This window comes from Bombina bombina, chromosome 2, assembly GCF_027579735.1.
Source record: "Bombina bombina isolate aBomBom1 chromosome 2, aBomBom1.pri, whole genome shotgun sequence".
NCBI classification, from domain to species: domain Eukaryota; kingdom Metazoa; phylum Chordata; class Amphibia; order Anura; family Bombinatoridae; genus Bombina; species Bombina bombina.
This window is the reverse complement of record NC_069500.1, coordinates 411,313,880-411,334,033: the sequence shown is the minus strand read 5'-3', so window position 1 is coordinate 411,334,033 and position 20,154 is coordinate 411,313,880. Positions and strand designations below refer to the sequence as shown.

The 20,154-nt window shown below is 43.7% G+C and overlaps 1 protein-coding gene across 1 annotated transcript in view; it reads right to left on the bottom strand.

The window, feature by feature from the left end:
* Positions 1-20,154, bottom strand: part of TXNRD2 (thioredoxin reductase 2) — a 566,113-nt gene that overhangs the window by 501,672 nt on the left and 44,287 nt on the right. The window contains 2 exon segments of the mRNA XM_053701924.1: positions 1,613-1,754; positions 2,548-2,604. Coding sequence (XP_053557899.1) covers positions 1,613-1,754; positions 2,548-2,604 — 199 coding nt within the window.

The following is a 20,154-nucleotide window of genomic DNA, read 5'->3' as shown; positions in this document are numbered from 1 at the left end:
AATATCCATTGGAGTAGATGACCCCTGGGTCGGATCGCCATATTTTACCTTACGCTTGCGCAGAACGTGGTAATGCACTAATCACCTTAGACACTGTCGTTTGCAGTTGATCCGCAAAATCTGGCAGCCAACTGATATCTCCCGTAGGAGAAATAGTCGTGCCCTGAGGCGCTGCAGGTGTAATCTGAGATGAATGTAGGGAACGCACCTCACGGGACAGAGAACTCTCTGAGGTGGACGGCTCAGTAGTACTAGACATTCTATTTTTTCTAGATGTCGTAACCTTATCAAGGCATGTGGAACATAGTTGGGCAGGCGGTTCTACCAGAACCTCCTCACAATAAAGACAGGGAGGGAGTATCCTCTAACAGGTCAGAGTCCTCCATAGCTTGTGCTTTTGTTACGGACAAGATATAGTATATAAAAAAAGGCACCTTTATAACCTCCAATGGCCGGGGCACTCACCACCTCCTATGACCCGGACCACAGAAAGCATTACGTCTCCAGCAACCACCGGACAAGCAGAGGAAGTTGATTAGGCCACACTCGGTCAGAAGGAATGCCTCGCAGGACCGCCCCTGTACTTGAGAGAAAAACGCGCCAAATCGACCGCGCAAATACTCCCGTAAATGAAACTAAGAGTCTACCTATTTCCAGAGCCTTATCTCACACATGTCGTAGCAATGACACAAACAATATCATGTACAAACCCCCCTGTTCAATAATCTCCCTACCAGGGATATTAACCCTTGATTCTATAAAGATAAAAGGTATCACACTGTGACCCTGTCTTCTGCGTTTACATTATGTGTATAAAAAATGAAACGATCTTACCAGACTCCACGCCGTGGAAAAGGAACACGGCTTCTCAAGTGTGACAGAGTAGTAGCATCGCTCCTGACATGGACTTGAGTGTAGAAAGCAGGCAGCGAAACTCGCCAACGCTGATTGCTTATGGAGCTATTAATTTGACACTCCCTGCATCTCCGGACTCTAACTTTCACCCATGCTCTCACTGAGAGGCTGACAGGACTACTTAAAATTCCAGTCCCATTTTGAAGAGTACTACCCTCCATAAGAGACAACTGCTTATCTTCCGACACTTCTCTGCCAACCTCTTGTGACGAAAGGCAATGAATGACTGGGGGATAAGGGAGGTATTTAAGCCTTTGGCTGGGGTGTCTTTGCCTCCCCCTGGTGGCCAGGTTCTTAATTCCAACATTTAATGAATGAAGCCGTGGACTCTCCTCCCCTTTAGATGGAAATGTGTTTGTCTATTAGTGACTTATTACTCAAAGCATTGAGCCCTATTGTTTTTAAATTAAATGTATTTTAGGCTGTGAGTACAATCATTTTCCTAATATAAAACAAAATAATTGCGCTGTCTGATGTGGGCCACTGAGGGGCTCTGCAGAAAAACAAAAATATTGTGATCATTTTGTTCTTTTAGTTCTGCCTAGTTGGACCATTTAAAAAAAGTTAAAAACAAAGCAGTTGACAATGGTTGTAAGTTTTTTTTTTCAACTTAAATTACTTTACAACTATGTACATGAAGATGTATTGCATATTGCAACTTGAACATCTAATAATCATGGAGTTCAGAGCATATTACCAGTTGTGCTGAACTAGAGGTACATTCCAGCCATAGTGTGGTGCATCTTTTAGGGCCCCTCCTAGGAGAGCTGCCTGGTGCATCAGTTTTTTGGGAATGCAGCCAACATTCACACACGTTCCTCCAATCCCCCATTTGGTTCCTAATAGGAGATAAAAACTTGTGATGAATCTATAATAAATGTGATCTATCCACAATGTGTGCATGTTTATATACCCATGACATTTAAAAACAAAAAGTATTTAGGCATATTACTTGAGATAATATTGTGGTGTATAACTTTTTTGTGACAAGGTGGTGGTAGAGGATAAAACAATGGTGCAGCACACATGTTAGCCTTACTACTCACTGATGATAAAGGAATGCTCCAAATGTGAATTTATTTATTTTTAACTTGTGAGAATCCTGCACCCATCCCGGCCACGTGGGCAAAGTGTGGAGATGAGTTATGTTTCGTGCTTCTGTTGTGTATCCTTCTATGCACACATCATTTGTTAGCTGTGGGATTTCCATAGAACGAGCTACTGTGCTGTTGCTCATTGCTAGTAGAGCACTTCTCTTTCTGTATACATTTTAATTTTGACCCTGGGGAAGTCTGCCTGGGGGTTATGGGAGAAACCAGACATGGACTCCTTGACCAATGTGCTTAGAGGGATATGGCTAAACCTCACTGATGAGACCCAATTAAGGCCAAACCGATCATTTGGGGTTGCCATGTACTTGTTTAGAGGAGGATTGCCTGGTATTTCAGGGATGGACTGACCTTACTCGGCAGGATCAGATATATACTTTATGAAAATTCTCCTCTGTGAAAAGCACAATTGGGCTTAAAGAAGCTGCTCCTAGGTGTTAACTCCCCATAGAACAAGCTACTGAGCTGTTGTTTGTTCCTAGTAGAGCGCTTCTCTTTCTGTATACATAAAATAAAAACATACCTTGAGGGGAAGGTTCCACGTAATCAAATACAGCAACTTTTTTTCCAAACTGTGCAGCTGTAAATAAATACATATAAATAAATGTTAAACAAAAAATATTACTGAAGAGTTTGCAAAAGAGAACTCAGCTGTGATAGGTTTCTTATGAGGCATTTTTGTTAATATAGAAATGAATTGCTAGCCATTAAAACTTGCTATGTTCACAGATAAGATACATAACATAGAATGTTTCTGAAGCATGTAGAATTTGCTGTAAATTTTGTAAATTTGGTTGCACGGATTCTTTGATACTAATAAAGAGATTACATTGATCATGTTAAAAGATGAAGTAATTTATATATAATGAGAACATTTTAAGAGTATTATTTTACTAAATAAACGGACCATAAAAATCAAAGTTACTTTGATTGTGTCTTTCACATAAAGCCATAAAATAAATATTTTTACAGCACCAACATAATCTGTCCTCTTCCATGAGAACAAAAGATAAAAGTAAATTTCCGTTTTAAAATAGATCAGAAAACACGTCTAACTCAGTATTCCAAGAAATAAGTTTCCTTTGAAGTTCATAAATAATGGCCAGAGGGTATGCAAGTGAATGCACTTGTTGTTTATATAGTATGCTATAAAATGACACTACCACTTGTTGCATTCCTAGTGGGGTCTGTTGCATTTGTGGGGGTATTTCTGCAAAAACAAAATTTTTGCTTACCTGATAAATTTATTTCTCTTGTGGTGTATCCAGTCCACGGATTCATCAATTACTTGTGGGATATTCTCCTTCCCAACAGGAAGCTGCAAGAGGATCACCCACAGCAGAGTAGTCTATATAGCACCTCCCCTAACTGCCACCTCCCAGTCATTCGACCGAAGACAAGCAAGAGAAAGGAGAAACTATAGGGTGTAGTGGTGACTGTAGTTTAAAAATTAAAAAACAACTGCCATAAAATGACAGGGCGGGCCATGGACTGGATACACCACAAGAGAAATAAATTTAACAGGTAAGCATAAATTTTGTTTTCTCTTGTAAGTTGTATCCAGTCCACGGATTCATCCAATACTTGTGGGATACCAATACCAAAGCTATAGGACACGGATGAAGGGAGAGACAAGGCAGGCGCTTAAACGGAAGGCACCACTGCCTGCAAGACCTTTCTCCCAAAAATAGCCTCCGAAGAAGCAAAAGTATCAAATTTGTAGAATTTAGAAAAAGTATGAAGCGAAGACCAAGTCGCCGCCTTACAAATCTGTTCCACAGAAGCATCATTTTTAAAAGCCCATGTGGAAGCCACCGCTCTAGTGGAATGAGCTGTAATTCTTTCAGGATGCTGCTGGCCAGCAGTCTCATAAGCTAAGCGGATTATACTTCTTAACCAAAAAGAAAGAAGTTGCTGAAGCCTTTTGGCCTCTCCTCTGTCCAGAGTAGACAACAAACAATGCAGATGTTTGACAAAAATCTTTAGTAGCTTGTAAATAATACTTTAAAGCACGAACCACGTCAAGATTGTGTAATAGACGTTCCTTCTTTGAAGAAGGATTAGGACACAGTGACGGAACAACAATATCCTGATTGATATTCTTATTAGATACCACCTTAGGAAGAAACCCAGGTTTGGTACGCAAAACTACCTTATCTGCAAGGAAGATCAGATAAGGGGAATCACACTGCAAGGCAGGTAACTCTGAAACTCTTCGAGCCGAAGAGATAGCTACCAAAAACAGAACTTTCCAAGATAAAAGCTTGATATCTATGGAATGCAGAGGTTCAAACGGAACCCCTTGAAGAACTTTAAGAACTAAATTTATAACTCCATGGCGGAGCAACAGGTTTAAACACAGGCTTGATTCTAACTAAAGCCTGACAAAACGCCTGAACGTCTGGAACATCCGCCAGACGCTTGTGCAAAAGGACAGAGCAGAAATCTGTCCCTTTAAGGAACTAGCTGACAATCCCTTCTCCAATCCTTCTTGGAGAATAGACAATATCCTGGGAATCCTGACTTTACTCCATGAGTAACCCTAGGATTCACACCAATGAAGATATTTACACCATATCTTATGATAGATTTTCCTGGTGACAGGCTTTCGAGCCTGAATTAAGGTATCAATGACCGATTCGGAAAAACCACGCTTTGATAAAATCAAGCGTTCAATCTCCAAGCAGTCAGACGCAGAGAAATTAGATTTGGATGTTTCAAGGGACCTTGAAGTAGAAGGTCCTGCCTCAGCAGCAGAGTCCATGGTGGAAAGGATGACATGTCCACCAGATTTGCATACCAAGTCCTGCGTGGCCATGCAGGAGCTATCAAAATCACCAAAGCTCTCTCCTGCTTGATCTTGGCAATCGGCCGAAAGAGCAAAGGAAACGGTGGAAACACATAAGCCAGGCTGAAGGACCAGGGCGCTGCTAGAGCATCTATCAGGGCTGCCTGGGGATCCCTTGACCTGGATCCGTAACAAGGAAGTTTGGCGTTCTGACGAGACGCCATGAGATCCAGTTCTGGTTTGCCCCAAAGTTGAATCAGCTGGGCAAATATGTCCAGATCGAGCTCCCACTCCCCCGGATGAAAAGTCTGCTGACTTATAAATCCGCCTCCCAGTTCTCTACTCCTGGGATATGTATAGCTGAGAGATGGCAAGAGTGAACCTCTGCCCATAGAATTATCTTTGAAACCTCCAACATTTCCAGGGGGCTCCTTGTTCCCCCCTGATGGTTGATATAGGCTACAGTCGTGATGTTGTCCGTGTGAAATCTGATGAACCTGACCGCAGCTAGCTGAGGCCAAGCCTGAAGAGCATTGAATATCGCTCTTAGTTCCAGAATGTTTATCGGAAGGAGTGTCTCCTCCTGAGTCCACGAACCTTGAGCCTTCAGGGAGTTCCAGACTGCACCCCAGCCCAGAAGGCTGGCATCTGTCGTTACTATAGTCCAATCTGGCCTGCGGAAGCTCATCCCCTTGGACAGATGGACCCGAGATAGCCACCAAAGAGAATCCCTGGTTTCTTGATCCAGATTTAGTAGAGGGGACAAATCTGTGTAATCCCCATTCCACTGACTGAGCATGCAAAGTTGCAGCGGTCTGAGATGTAGGCGGGCAAACGGTACTATGTCAATTGCCGCTACCATTAAACCGATTACTTCCATACACTGAGCCACTGAAGGACGAGAAGTGGAATAAAGAACACGGCAAGAGTCTAGAAGTTTTGACAATCTGGCCTTCGTTAGGTAAATCTTCATTTCTACCGAATCTATCAGAGTCCCTAGGAATGAAACTCTTGTTAGAGGTGATAGAGAACTCTTTCCTTCGTTCACCTTCCCCCCCATGGGACCTCAGAAATGCCAGAACAATGTCCGTGTGGGACCTAGCAATTTGAAAAGTCGACACCTGTATCAGAATGTCGTCTAAGTAAGGGGCTACTGCTATACCCCGCGGCCTTAGGACCGCTAGAAGGGACCCTAAAACCTTTGTAAAGATTCTTGGTGCCGTGGCCAACCCGAAGGGAAGAGCCACAAACTGGTAGTGCCTGTCTAGAAAGGCAAACCTGAGAAAACTATGATGATGATCTTTGTGTTCGGGATCTGAAGATAAGCATCCTTTAAGTCTACGGTAGTCATATATTGACCCTCCTGGATCATAGGAAGGATGGTTCGAATAGTCTCCATCTTGAAGGATGGGACTCTGAGAAATTTTTTAAGATCTTGAGATCTAAGATTGGTCTGAATGTTCCCTCTTTTTTGGGAACTACAAACAGATTTGAATAGAAGCCCTGTCCCTGTTCCTCCTGCGGAACTGGGTGGATCACTCCCATAACTAGGAGGTCTTGAACACAATGTAAGAATGCCTCTCTCTTTATCTGGTTTGCAGATAAAAGCGAGAGATGAAATCTCCCTCTTGGGGGAGAGGTTTTGAATTCCAGAAGATAACCCTTGGACACAATTTCCAATGCCCAGGGATCCTGGACGTCTCTTGCCCAAGCCTGGGCGAAGAGAGAGAGAGTCTGCCCCCTACTAGATCCGTTTCCGGATCGGGGGCTGCTCCTTCATGCTGTCTTAGAGGCAGCAGCAGGCTTTTTGGTCTGTTTCCCCTTGTTCCAAGCCTGGTTAGGTCTCCAGACCGGCTTAGACTGGGCAAAAGTTCCCTCTTGTTTTGTGTTAGAGGAAGTTGAAGCTTCGCCACTCTTGAAGTTTCGAAAGGGCCGAAAACTAGACTGTTTGGTCCTTAATTTGTTGGACCTATCTTGAGGGCGTGATCTTTTCCTCCAGTGATGTCAGAAATGATCTCCTTCAGTCCAGGCCCGAATAGGGTCTGTCCTTTGAAGGGAATGTTGAGAAATTTAGACTTTGAAGTCACGTCAGCTGACCAGGATTTAAGCCATAGCGCCCTACGCGCCTGAATAGCAAAACCTGAATTTTTAGCCGTTAGTTTGGTTAAATGAAGAACGGCGTCAGAAACAAATGAATTGGCTAGCTTAAGAGCCTTAAGCTTGTCAATAATATCTTCCAACGGGGTTTCAACCTGTAGAGCCTCCTCTAGAGACTCAAACCAGAAAGCCGCAGCAGCAGTGACTGGGCCAAGTAACCCTCTAATTTTTTTATCCATTGGATCTAGAAAAGCACAACTGTCCTCAACAGGGATAGTGTTATGCTTAGCTAGAGTAGAAACTGCTCCCTCCACCTTAGGGACCGTCTGCCATAAGTCCCGTGTAGCGGCGTCTATAGGAAACATCTTTTTAAAAACAGGAGGGGGAGAGAACGGTACACCTGGTCTATCCCATTCCTTAGTAATAATTTCAGAAAACCTTTTAGGGATTGGAAAAACATCAGTGTAAGTAGGTACTGCATAGTTGCTAAGACCTCCCTGAGCAATACGCGGAGGTGCTCAAGCTTAAATTTAAATGTAGACATATCAGAATCAGGTTGAAGTATCTTCCCTGAATCAGAAAAATCACCCACAGATTGAAGCTCCCCTGCTTCAGCTTCATTATATTGTGAGGGTGTATAAGACATAGCCACTAAAGCGTCAGAGAGCTCTGTATTCATTCTAGTCCCAGAGCTGTCTCGCTTTCCTTGCAATCCTGGCAGTTTAGATAATACCTCTGTAAGGGTATGATTCATAACTGCCGCCATGTCTTGCAAGGTATACGCAATGGGCGCGATAGATGTACTTGGCGTCCCCTGAGCGGGATTTATAGGTTCTGAGACGTGGGTAGAGTTAGACGGCATAACTTCCTCCTTGTCAATTTCTTCTGGTGATACATTTTTTAAAGCCAGAATATGGTCTTTGTAATCTATAGTAAAATTAGTGCATTTGGAACACATTCTAAGAGGGGGTTCCACAATGGCTTCTAAACATAATGAACAAGGAGTTTCCTCTAAGTCAGACATGTTTAAACAGACTAGTAATGAGACCAGCAAGCTTGGAAAACAGAATTTATGCTTACCTGATAAATTACTTTCTCTTGCGGTGTATCCAGTCCACGGATTCATCCTTACTTGTGGGATACCAATACCAAAGCTTTAGGACACGGATGAAGGGAGGGAACAAGACAGGTAACCTAAACGGAAGGCACCACTGCTTGCAAAACCTGTCTCCCAAAAATAGCCTCCGAAGAAGCAAAAGTATCGAATTTGTAAAATTTGGCAAAAGTATGCAGTGAAGACCAAGTCGCTGCCTTACAAATCTGTTCAACAGAAGCCTCATTCTTGAAAGCCCAAGTGGAAGCCACAGCTCTGGTGGAATGAGCTGTAATTCGTTCAGGAGGCTGCTGCCCAGCAGTCTCATAAGCCAATCGGATGATGCTTTTCAACCAGAAGGAAAGAGAGGTAGCAGTCGCTTTCTGACCTCTCCTCTTACCGGAATAGACAACAAATAAAGATGATGTTTGTCTGAAATCCTTGGTTGCTTGTAAATAGAATTTCAAAGCACGAACCACATCAAGATTGAGTAAAAGCCGTTCCTTCTTAGAAGCTGGATTAGGACACAGGGAAGGAACAATGATTTCCTGGTTAATATTCTTATTAGAAACAACTTTAGGAAGAAAACCAGGTTTGGTACGCAAAACTACCTTATCTGCATGGAACACCAGATAGGGTGAATCACACTGCAAAGCAGACAATTCTGAAACTCTTCGAGCAGAAGATATAGCTACCAAAAACAAAACTTTCCAAGATAATAACTTAATATCTATGGAATGTAAAGGTTCAAACGGAACCCCTTGAAGAACTGAAAGAACTAAATTTAGACTCCATGGAGGAGACACAGGTCTATAGACAGGCTTGATTCTGACTAAAGCCTGCGCAAACGCTTGAACGTCTGGTACTTCTGCCAGACGCTTGTGTAAAAGGATAGACAGAGCGGATATCTGTCCCTTTAAGGAACTAGCTGACAAACCTTTCTCCAATCCTTCTTGGAGAAAAGACAATATCCTTGGAATCCTAATCTTACTCCACGAGTAACCCTTGGATTCACACCAAAAAAGATATTTCCGCCATATCTTATGGTAAATTTTCCTGGTGACAGGTTTTCTAGCTTGGATCAGAGTATCTATGACTGATTCAGAGAAGCCACGCTTGGATAGAATTAAGTGTTCAATCTCCAAGCAGTCAGCTGCAGAGAAACTAGATTTGGATGCTTGAATGGACCCTGTATTAGAAGATCCTGCCTCGTTGGCAGTGTCCATGGTGGGACAGATGATATGTCCACTAGGTCTGCATACCAAGTCCTGCATGGCCACGCAGGCGCTATCAGAATTACCGAGGCCTTCTCCTGCTTGATTCTGGCTACCAGCCGAGGGAGAAGGGGAAACGGTGGAAAGACATAAGCTAGACTGAAGGACCAAGGCGCTACTAGAGCATCTATCAATGCCGCCTTTGGGTCCCTGGACCTGGATCCGTAAAGAGGAAGTTTGGTGTTCTGACGGGACGCCATCAGATCCAACTCTGGAATGCCCCATAGCTGGGTCAGCTGAGCAAAAACCTCCGGGTGGAGTTCCCACTCCCCTGGGTGAAAAGTCTGACGACTTAGGAAATCCGCTTCCCAGTTGTCTACTCCTGGGATGTGAATTGCAGATAGATGGCAAGAGTGATCCTCCGCCCACCTGATTATTTTGGTTACTTCCTACATCGCTAAGGAACTCTTTGTTCCTCCCTGATGATTGATGTATGCTACAGTCGTGATATTGTCCGACTGAAATCTGATGAATTTGGCCGCCGCAAGCTGAGGCCATGCCTGGAGCGTGTTGAATATTGCTCTCAGTTCCAAAATGTTTATCGGGAGAAGACTCTTCCCGAGACCATAGGCCCTGAGCTTTCAGGGAGCCCCAGACCGCGCCCCCCTAACAGACTGGCATCGATCGTTACAATGATCCACTCCGGTTTGCGGAAGCACATTCCCTGAGACAGGTGATCCTCAGACAACCACCAGAGAAGAGAATCTCTGGTTTTCTGGTCCAGTTGGATTTGGGGAGACAAATCTGCATAATCCCCATTCCACTGTCTGAGCATGCACAATTGCAGTGGCCTGAGATGAATTCGAGCAAATGGGACTACGTCCATTGCTGCTACCATTAATCCGATTACCTCCATTCACTGAGCTACAGATGGCCGAGGAATGGAATGAAGAGCTCGGCAAGTAGTTAAAAGCTTTAACCTTCTGACCTCCGTCAGAAATATTTTAATTTCTACCGAGTCTATTAATGTTCCCAGAAAGGGAACCCTTGTGAGCGGGGACAGAGAACTTTTTTCCAATGTTCACCTTCCACCCGTGAGACCTTTGAAAGGCCAGAACAATCTCCGTATGAGCCTTGGCTCTGGGAAAAGACGACGCCTGTATTAAAATGTCATCCAGATAAGGTGCTACTGCAATGCCCCGCGGTCTTAGTACCGCTAGAAGGGACCCTAGCACTTTTGCGAAAATTCTGGGAGCGGTTGCCAACCCGAAAGAAAGGGCCACAAACTGGTAATGCTTGTCCAGAAAGGCAAACCTTAGGAACTGATGGTGATCTTTGTGGATGGGAATATGAAGGTACGCATCCTTTAGATCCACGGTAGTCATATATTGACCTTCCTGGATCATCGGTAAGATTGTCCGAATGGTCTCCATTTTGAAAAATGGAACTCTGAGGAATTTGTTTAGAATTTTTAGATCCAGGATTGGCCTGAAAGTTCCTTCCTTATTGGGAACCACAAACAGGTTTGAGTAAAAACCCAGTCCTTGTTCTGCAATTGGAACTGGATATATCACTCCCATCTTGAGTAGATCTTCTACACAGCGTAAGAACGCCTCTTTCTTTGTCTGGTCTGTAGACAGACGAGAAATGTGGAACCTTCCCCTTGGAGGAGAGTCCTTGAATTCTAGAAGATATCCCTGAGCAACGATCTCTAATGCCCAGGGATCGGGAACATCTCTTGCCCAAGCCTGAGCAAAGAGAGAGAGTCTGCCCCCTACCAGATCCAGTCCCGGATCGGGGGCTACCCCTTCATGCTGTCTTAGTAGCAGCCGCAGGCTTTTTGGCCTGTTTACCCTTGTTCCAGCCCTGCAAAGGTTTCCAGGTTGGCTTGGGCTGTGAAGCGTTACCCTCTTGCTTTGCGGTTGCAGAGGTTGAAGCAGGACCGCTCCTGAAGTTGCGAAAGGAACGAAAATTAGCCTTGTTTTTAGCCTTAAAAGGCCTATCTTGCGGGAGGGCATGGCCCTTTCCCCCAGTGATATCCGAAATAATCTCTTTCAACTCGGGCCCGAAAAACATAATTTATGCTTACCTGATAAATTCCTTTCTCCTGTAGTGTAGTCAGTCCACGGGTCATCATTACTTATGGGATATTAACTCCTCCCCAACAGGAAGTGCAAGAGGATCACCCAAGCAGAGCTGCTATATAGCTCCTCCCCTCTACGTCACACCCAGTCATTCGACCAAGAACCAAACGAGAAAGGAGAAACTATAGGGTGCAGTGGTGACTGGAGTATAATTAAAAAATTTAGACCTGCCTTAAAAAACAGGGCGGGCCGTGGACTGACTACACTACAGGAGAAAGGAATTTATCAGGTAAGCATAAATTATGTTTTCTCCTGTTAAGTGTAGTCAGTCCACGGGTCATCATTATTTATGGGATACCAATACCAAAGCTAAGTACACGGATGACGGGAGGGACAGGCAGGATCTCTATACGGAAGGAACCACTGCCTGAAGAACCTTTCTCCCAAAAACAGCCTCCGAAGAAGCAAAAGTGTCAAATTTGTAAAATTTGGAAAAAGTATGAAGAGAAGACCAAGTTGCAGCCTTGCAAATCTGTTCAACAGAGGCCTCGTTCTTAAAGGCCCAAGTGGAAGCCACAGCTCTAGTAGAATGAGCTGTAATCCTTTCAGGAGGTTGCTGTCCAGCAGTCTCATAGGCTAAACGTATTATGCTACGAAGCCAAAAGGATAGAGAGGTAGCAGATGCTTTTTGACCTCTCCTCTGTCCAGAATAAACGACAAACAGGGAAGAAGTTTGTCGAAAATCTTTAGTTGCCTGTAAAATAAAATTTCAGGGCACGGACTACATCTAGATTGTGCAGAAGTCGTTCCTTCTTTGAAGAAGGGTTAGGACACAATGATGGAACAACAATCTCTTGATTGATATTCTTGTTAGTGACTACCTTAGGTAAGAACCCAGGTTTAGTACGCAGAACTACCTTATCTGAATGAAAAATCAGATACGGAGAATCACAATGTAAGGCTGATAATTCAGAGACTCTACGAGCCGAGGAAATAGCCATTAAAAACAGAACTTTCCAAGATAACAGCTTGATATCAATGGAGTGAAGGGGTTCAAACGGAACACCCTGTAAAACGTTAAGAACTAAGTTTAAGCTCCACGGCGGAGCAACAGATTTAAACACAGGCTTAATCCTGGCCAAAGCCTGACAAAAAGCCTGAACGTCTGGAACTTCTGACAGACGCTTGTGTAAAAGGATGGACAGAGCTGAGATCTGTCCCTTTAACGAACTAGCAGATAAACCCTTTTCTAAACCTTCTTGTAGAAAAGACAATATCCTAGGAATCCTAACCTTACTCCATGAGTAACCCTTGGATTCGCACCAGTGTAAGTATTTACGCCATATCTTATGGTAAATTTTCCTGGTAACAGGTTTCCTAGCCTGTATTAAGGTATCAATTACTGGCTCTGAAAATCCACGCTTTGATAAAATTAAGCGTTCAATTTCCATGCAGTCAGCTTCAGAGAAATTAGGTTTTGATGTTTGAAAGGACCCTGAATTAGAAGGTCCTGTCTCAGAGGCAGAGACCAAGGTGGACAGGATGACATGTCCACTAGATCTGCATACCAGGTCCTGCGTGGCCACGCAGGCGCTATTAGAATCACTGATGCTTTCTCCTGTTTGATCCTTGCAATCAAACGAGGAAGCATCGGGAAGGGTGGAAACACATAAGCCATCCTGAAGGTCCAAGGTGCTGTCAAGGCATCTATCAGGACCGCTCCCGGGTCTCTGGACCTGGACCCGTAACGAGGAAGCTTGGCGTTCCGGCGAGACGCCATGAGATCCATATCTGGTTTGCCCCAACGTCGAAGTATTTGGGCAAAGACCTCCGGATGAAGTTCCCACTCCCCCGGATGAAAAGTCTGGCGACTTAAGAAATCCGCCTCCCAGTTGTCCACTCCTGGGATGTGGATCGCTGACAGGTGGCAAGAGTGAGACTCTGCCCAGCGAATTATCTTTGATACTTCCATCATCGCTAGGGAACTTCTTGTCCCTCCCTGATGGTTGATGTAAGCCACAGTCGTGATTTTGTTGTCCGACTGAAACCTGATAAACCTCAGAGTTGCTAACTGAGGCCAAGCCAGTAGGGCATTGAGAACTGCTCTCAATTCCAGAATGTTTATTGGAAGGAGACTCTCCTCTTGAGTCCATGATCCCTGAGCCTTCAGAGAATTCCAGACAGCGCCCCAACCTAGAAGGCTGGCGTCTGTAGTTACAATTGTCCAGTCTGGCCTGCTGAAGGGCATCCCCCTGGACAGATGTGGCCGAGAAAGCCACCATAGAAGAGAATCTCTGGTCTCCTGATCCAGATTCAGCGTAGGGGACAAATCTGAGTAATCCCCATTCCACTGACTTAGCATGCACAATTGCAGCGGTCTGAGGTGCAGGCATGCAAAAGGAACTATGTCCATTGCCGCTACCATTAAGCCGATTACCTCCATGCATTGAGCCACTGACGGGTGTTGAATGGAATGAAGGGCACGGCAAGCATTTAGAAGCTTTGTTAACCTGTCCTCTGTCAGGTAAATTTTCATTTCTACAGAATCTATAAGAGTCCCCAAGAAGGGAACTCTTGTGAGTGGTAAGAGAGAACTCTTCTCCTCGTTTACTTTCCACCCATGTGATCTCAGGAATGCCAGTACTAACTCTGTATGAGACTTGGCAGTTTGAAAGCTTGACGCTTGTATCAGAATGTCGTCTAGGTACGGAGCTACCGAAATTCCTTGCGGTCTTAGTACCGCCAGAAGAGAGCCCAGAACCTTTGTAAAGATTCTTGGAGCCGTAGCCAACCCGAAGGGAAGAGCTACAAACTGGTAATGTTTGTCTAGGAAGACAAACCTTAGATACTGGTAATGTTCTCTGTGAATCGGTATGTGAAGGTAAGCATCCTTTAAATCCACTGTGGTCATGTACTGACCTCTTTGGATCATGGGTAAGATTGTCCGAATAGTTTCCATCTTGAATGATGGAACTCTTAGGAATTTGTTTAGGATCTTTAAATCCAATATTGGTCTGAAGGTTCCCTCTTTTTTGGGAACCACAAACAGGTTTGAGTAAAACCCTTGTCCGTGTTCCGACCGCGGAACTGGATGGATAAAAGGTCTTGTACACAGCGTAGAAACGCCTCTTTCTTTATCTGGTTTGTTGACAACCTTGAAAGGTGAAATCTCCCTTGTGGAGGAGAAGCTTTGAAGTCCAGAAGATATCCCTGAGATATGATCTCCAACGCCCAGGGATCCTGGACATCTCTTGCCCAAGCCTGGGCGAAGAGAGAGAGTCTGCCCCCCACTAGATCCGTTACCAGATCGGGGGCCCTCACTTCATGCTGTCTTAGGGGCAGCAGCAGGCTTTCTGGCCTGCTTGCCCTTGTTCCAGGCCTGGTTAGGTTTCCAGCCTTGTCTGTAGGGAGCAACAGCTCCTTCCTGTTTTGGAGCAGAGGAAGTTGAAGCTGCTCCTGCCTTGAAATTACGAAAGGCACGAAAATTAGACTGTCTAGCCCTGGGTTTGGCTCTGTCTTGAGGCAGGGCATGGCCTTTACCTCCCGTAATATCAGCGATAATTTCTTTCAAACCGGGCCCGAATAAAGTCTGCCCCTTGAAAGGTATGTTAAGTAGTTTCGATTTAGAAGTTACATCAGCTGACCAGGATTTTAGCCACAGCGCTCTGCGTGCCTGAATGGCGAATCCGGAATTCTTAGCCGTAAGTTTAGTTAAATGTACTACGGCATCAGAAATAAATGAATTAGCTAGCTTAAGGGTTTTAAGCTTAAGTGAAATCTCATCTAATGTCGCTGAGTCAAGGGTGTCTTCCAGAGACTCAAACCAAAATGCTGCCGCAGCTGTGACAGGCGCAATGCATGCAAGGGGTTGTAATATAAAACCTTGTTGAACAAACATTTTCTTAAGGTAACCCTCTAACTTTTTATCCATTGGATCTGAAAAAGCATAGCTATCCTCCACCGGGATAGTGGTACGCTTAGCTAAAGTAGAAACTGCTCCCTCCACCTTAGGGACCGTTTGCCATAAGTCCCGTGTGGTGGCGTCTATTGGAAACATTTTTCTGAATATAGGAGGGGGTGAGAAAGGCACACCGGGTCTGTCCCACTCCTTAGTAATAATTTCAGTAAGTCTCTTAGGTATAGGAAAAACGTCAGTACTCGTCGGTACCGCAAAATATTTATCCAACCTACACATTTTCTCTGGGATTGCAACTGTGTTACAATCATTCAGAGCCGCGAACACCTCCCCTAGCAATACACGGAGGTTTTCCAGCTTAAACTTAAAATTTGAAATGTCTGAATCCAATTTATTTGGATCAGATCCGTCACCCGCAGAATGAAGCTCTCCGTCCTCATGCTCTGCATATTGTGACGCAGTATCAGACATGGCCCTAGCATTATCAGTATACTCTGTTCTCATCCCAGAGTGATCTCGTTTACCTCTAAGTTCTGGCAATTTAGACAAAACTTCAGTCATAACATTAGCCATGTCTTGTAAAGTGATTTGTAATGGCCGCCCTGATGTACTTGGCATTACAATATCACGCACCTCCTGAGCGGGAGATGCAGGTACTGACACGTGAGGCAAGTTAGTCGGCATAACTTCCCCCTCGTTGTCTGGTGAATGTTGCTTAACATGTACAGATTGACTTTTATTTAAAGTAGCATCAATGCAATTAGTAGATAAATTTCTATTGGGCTCCACCTCGGCTTTTGAACATATTGCACAAAGAGTTTCCTCTGTGTCAGACATGCTTAAACAAACTAGCAATTAGACTAGCAAGCTTGGAAATACTTTTCAACTAAATTTACAAGCAATATGTAAAAACGTTACTGTGCCTTTAAGAAGCACACAAAAACTGTCACAGTTGAATAACAATGAACCGGATTAGTTATATAAACCAAATTTAGCAAAGGATTGCACACATTAGCAATGGATGATTAACCCTTAATATCAGAAAAAAACGTATAACAATTGACAATATAAGCGTTTTTATCACAGTCAAGCACAGTCTCACAGGTCTGCTGTGAGTGATTACCTCCCTCAAAACTAGTTTTGAAGACCCCTGAGCTCTGTGGAGACGTCCTGGATCATGCAGGGAGAAAAAGACAGACTGTGACTGAATTTCTGATGCGTAGTAAAAGCGCCAAAATAGGCCCCTCCCACTCACACTACAACAGTGAGGGAAGCTCAGTAAACTGTTTTAATTTAAAACGACAGCCATGTGGAAAATAAAGCCCAAAACAATTTTCACCAAGTACCTCAGATAATTAAACGATTTAACATGCCAGTAAACGTTTAAAATCTAATATATGAAATGTCATTAAAAAGCCTGCTGCTAGTCGCTCACACTGCAAGTTAGGCTAAAAGTTATATGCATACAGTATTTTCCCAGTGAAGTGCCATTCCCCAGAAATACTTAAGTGTTAACATATATACATGTCAGCCTGATACCAGTTGCTACTACTGCATTTAAGGCTGTACTTACATTATATCGGTATTAGCAGTATTTTCAAAGTCAATTCCATTCCTTAGAAAATAATATACTGCAACATACCTCTTTGCAGGTGAACCTGCCCGCTGTCCCCTGATCTGAAGTTACCTTACTCCTCAGAATGGCCGAGAACAGCAAACGGATCTTAGTTACGTCCGCTAAGATCATATACAAAAAACTCAGGTAGATTCTTCTTCAAATTCTGCCTGAGAAGGAAACAACACACTCCGGTGTCGTTTAAAATAACAAACTTTTGATTGAAGATATAAAAAACTAAGTTTAATCACCACAGTCCTCTCACACATCCTATCTATTAGTTGGGTGCAAGAGAATGACTGGGTGTGACGTAGAGGGGAGGAGCTATATAGCAGCTCTGCTTGGGTGATCCTCTTGCACTTCCTGTTGGGGAGGAGTTAATATCCCATAAGTAATGATGACCCGTGGACTGACTACACTTAACAGGAGAAAGGGTATTTCCCTTGAAAGGAATATTTAGTAATTTTGTTTTGGACGACATGTCAGCCGACCATGACTTGAGCCAAAGCGCTCTGCGCGCCATGATGGCAAAACCAGAATTTTTCGCCGCTAACTTAGCTAATTGCAAAGCAGCATCAGTGATAAAAGAATTAGCCAGTTTTAGAGCATTAATTCTATCCATGACTTCGTCATATGAAGTCTCCCTCTGGAGCGACTCCTCCAGCGCCTCAAACCAAAAAGCCGCTGCAGTAGTTACAGGAATAATGCAGGCAATAGGTTGGAGAAGGAAACCTTGTTGAACAAATATTTTCTTTAGTAAACCTTCTAATTTTTTATCCATAGCATCTTTGAAAGCACAACTGTCTTCAATTAGTATGGTTGTGCGCTTGGCTAGTGTTGAAACTGCCCCCTCTACCTTAGGGACCGTCTGCCACGCGTCCCGCCTGGGATAGTTTATGGGGAACATTTTCTTAAAGATAGGGGGGGAACAAAAGGTACACCTGGTCTCTCCCACTCCCTAGCAACAATATCCGCCACCCTCTTAGGGATCGGAAATGCATCAGTGTATACAGGGACTTCTAGATATTTGTTCATTTTACACAATTTCTCTGGGACCACCATAGGTTCACAATCATCCAGAGTTGATAAAACCTCCCTAAGCAGAACGCGGAGGTGTTCCAATTTAAATTTAAACGCTAGTGAATCTGATTCTGCCCGCTGAGAAACTTTTCCTGAGTCAGAAATTTCTCCCTCAGACATTACATCCCTCGCCCCTATTTCAGAGTGTTGTGAGGGTACATCAGATAAACCTCCCAAAGCTTCCGACTGCTCCTCATCTGTTCTCAAAACAGAGCTATCGCGCATTTTAGGGAAAACTGGCAGTTTGGATAGAAAGGCCGCAAGGGAATTATCCATGACTGCCGCCAGTTGTTGCAATGTAATAGGTGCCAATGCACTAGAGGTACTAGGTATCGCTTGAGCGGGCGTAACTGGTAATGACACATGGGGAGAGGAAGGCGGACTATCCTCATTACCTTCAGTCAAAGAATCATCTAGGGCTATATTTTTTAGTGACACAATATGATCTTTAAAGTGTAGAGACACATTAGTGCACTTGGGACACATTTTGAGTGGGGGTTCAACCATGGCTTCTGAACACATAGAGCAAGGCTTTTCCTTAGTGTCAGACATGTTTAACAGATTAGTATTATACACAAGCAGGCTTGGAAAAACACTTTATCAAGTAAAAAATACAATTTGCAATAAATGGTACTGTGCCTTTAAGAAATAAAAGTGCACACAATTTTACAAAACAGTGAAAAATGAACCAATGAGCCAGTATGTGCCTAATGCTTCGATATGATTGCACAGCAAGTTTCAGCCTGATTAACCCTTTAATGCCCAAACTGGAGCCGCCTAAAGCAAACAACCGGTTAATAAACTACAGCACCTTGCCACAGCAGCCTGCTGTGGCCCTACCTTCCCTTAAGGATTGGATTTGAGAAAAGCAAGCCTCCTGAAGTCCTCAAGCAGTCTCTGGACCCATGTGAAGCAGCATGCAAAGAAATCTGTCTGAATAAACTGCGCAACTGAGGCGCGAAATTAGGCCCCTCCCACTCCGGAGCTGTGGGGCCTTCAGAACCCAATTTAGGTGACTAAAAATAATGCCATGTGGTATAAAACCCCAAATAAACACACCAAAAGTGCTTTAAAAGTGTCAATAAAGAGTATTTTGTTAAATAAAATAATCGAGTGCCCTGCAAAAATGTTAACCAGTCTATTGAGCCCTCTTGAATAAGCGTCTAGTTCTATACTAAGTCTCAGAACATGGCTTATCCTTCCCACATAGGGAATCTTGTCAGTCTTCAAGTATTATCTTGTCTTGAATAGAAAAAATATGACAAACATACCTCAAAGCAGTTAAGCCTGCAAACTGTTCCCCCCCAACTGAAGTTTTCTGGTACTCCTCAGTCCTGTGTGGGAACAGCAATTGATTTTAGTTACAACATGCTAAAATCATTTTCCTCTCAGCAGAATTCTTCATCACATTTCTGCCAGAGAGTAAATAGCACAAACCGGTACTATTTAAAAATAACAAACTTTTGATTGAAGATATAAAACTACAAATCTAACACCACATTCACTTTACCCTCCCGTGGAGATGCCCTATCTGTAAGAGCGGCAAAGAGAATGACTGGGGGGCGGAGCAAGAGGGGGAGCTATATGGACAGCTCTGCTGTGTGCTCTCTTTGCCACTTCCTGTAGGGAATGAGAATATCCCACAAGTAAGGATGAATCCGTGGACTGGATACACCTTGCAAGAGAAAACACTTTAATAACTGAACAAGCAAAAAATAAAAACGGTACTGTGCCTTTAAGGGAAAAAAACAATCACAGAAACTGCAAAACAGTGAAAAAAGCAGTAAATCTTACGAAATTTTTACAGTTTGTATAATAGACTGAAATAGCATTGCACCCACTTGCAAATGGATGATTAACCCCTTAGTTTCAAAACCGGATCAAAAAAACAATATAAACGTTTTTAAACAGTCACAAGCAACTGCCACAGCTCTGCTGTGACCCTACCTGCCCATACAACGACTTTGGAAGGCACAAAAACCCTTTAGAGAGGTCCTAAATGTTCAGGGGACTCCTTCAGGGAAGCTGGATGTCTCAAGCTGCAAAAACTACTAGGCCCCTCCCAACCTGTACTCACAGTGAGAGGGCCTTAAAAAACTATCCCTAGGCAAAATCTAGTCAGCCATGTGGAAGAACTGGGCCCCAGAATAAAGTTTTATCACCAATATATAATAAATGTTTATATACCTCAAGCAAACGTTATATCTATTCAGTAATGGGAGTAAATAACAAAAATATTACCC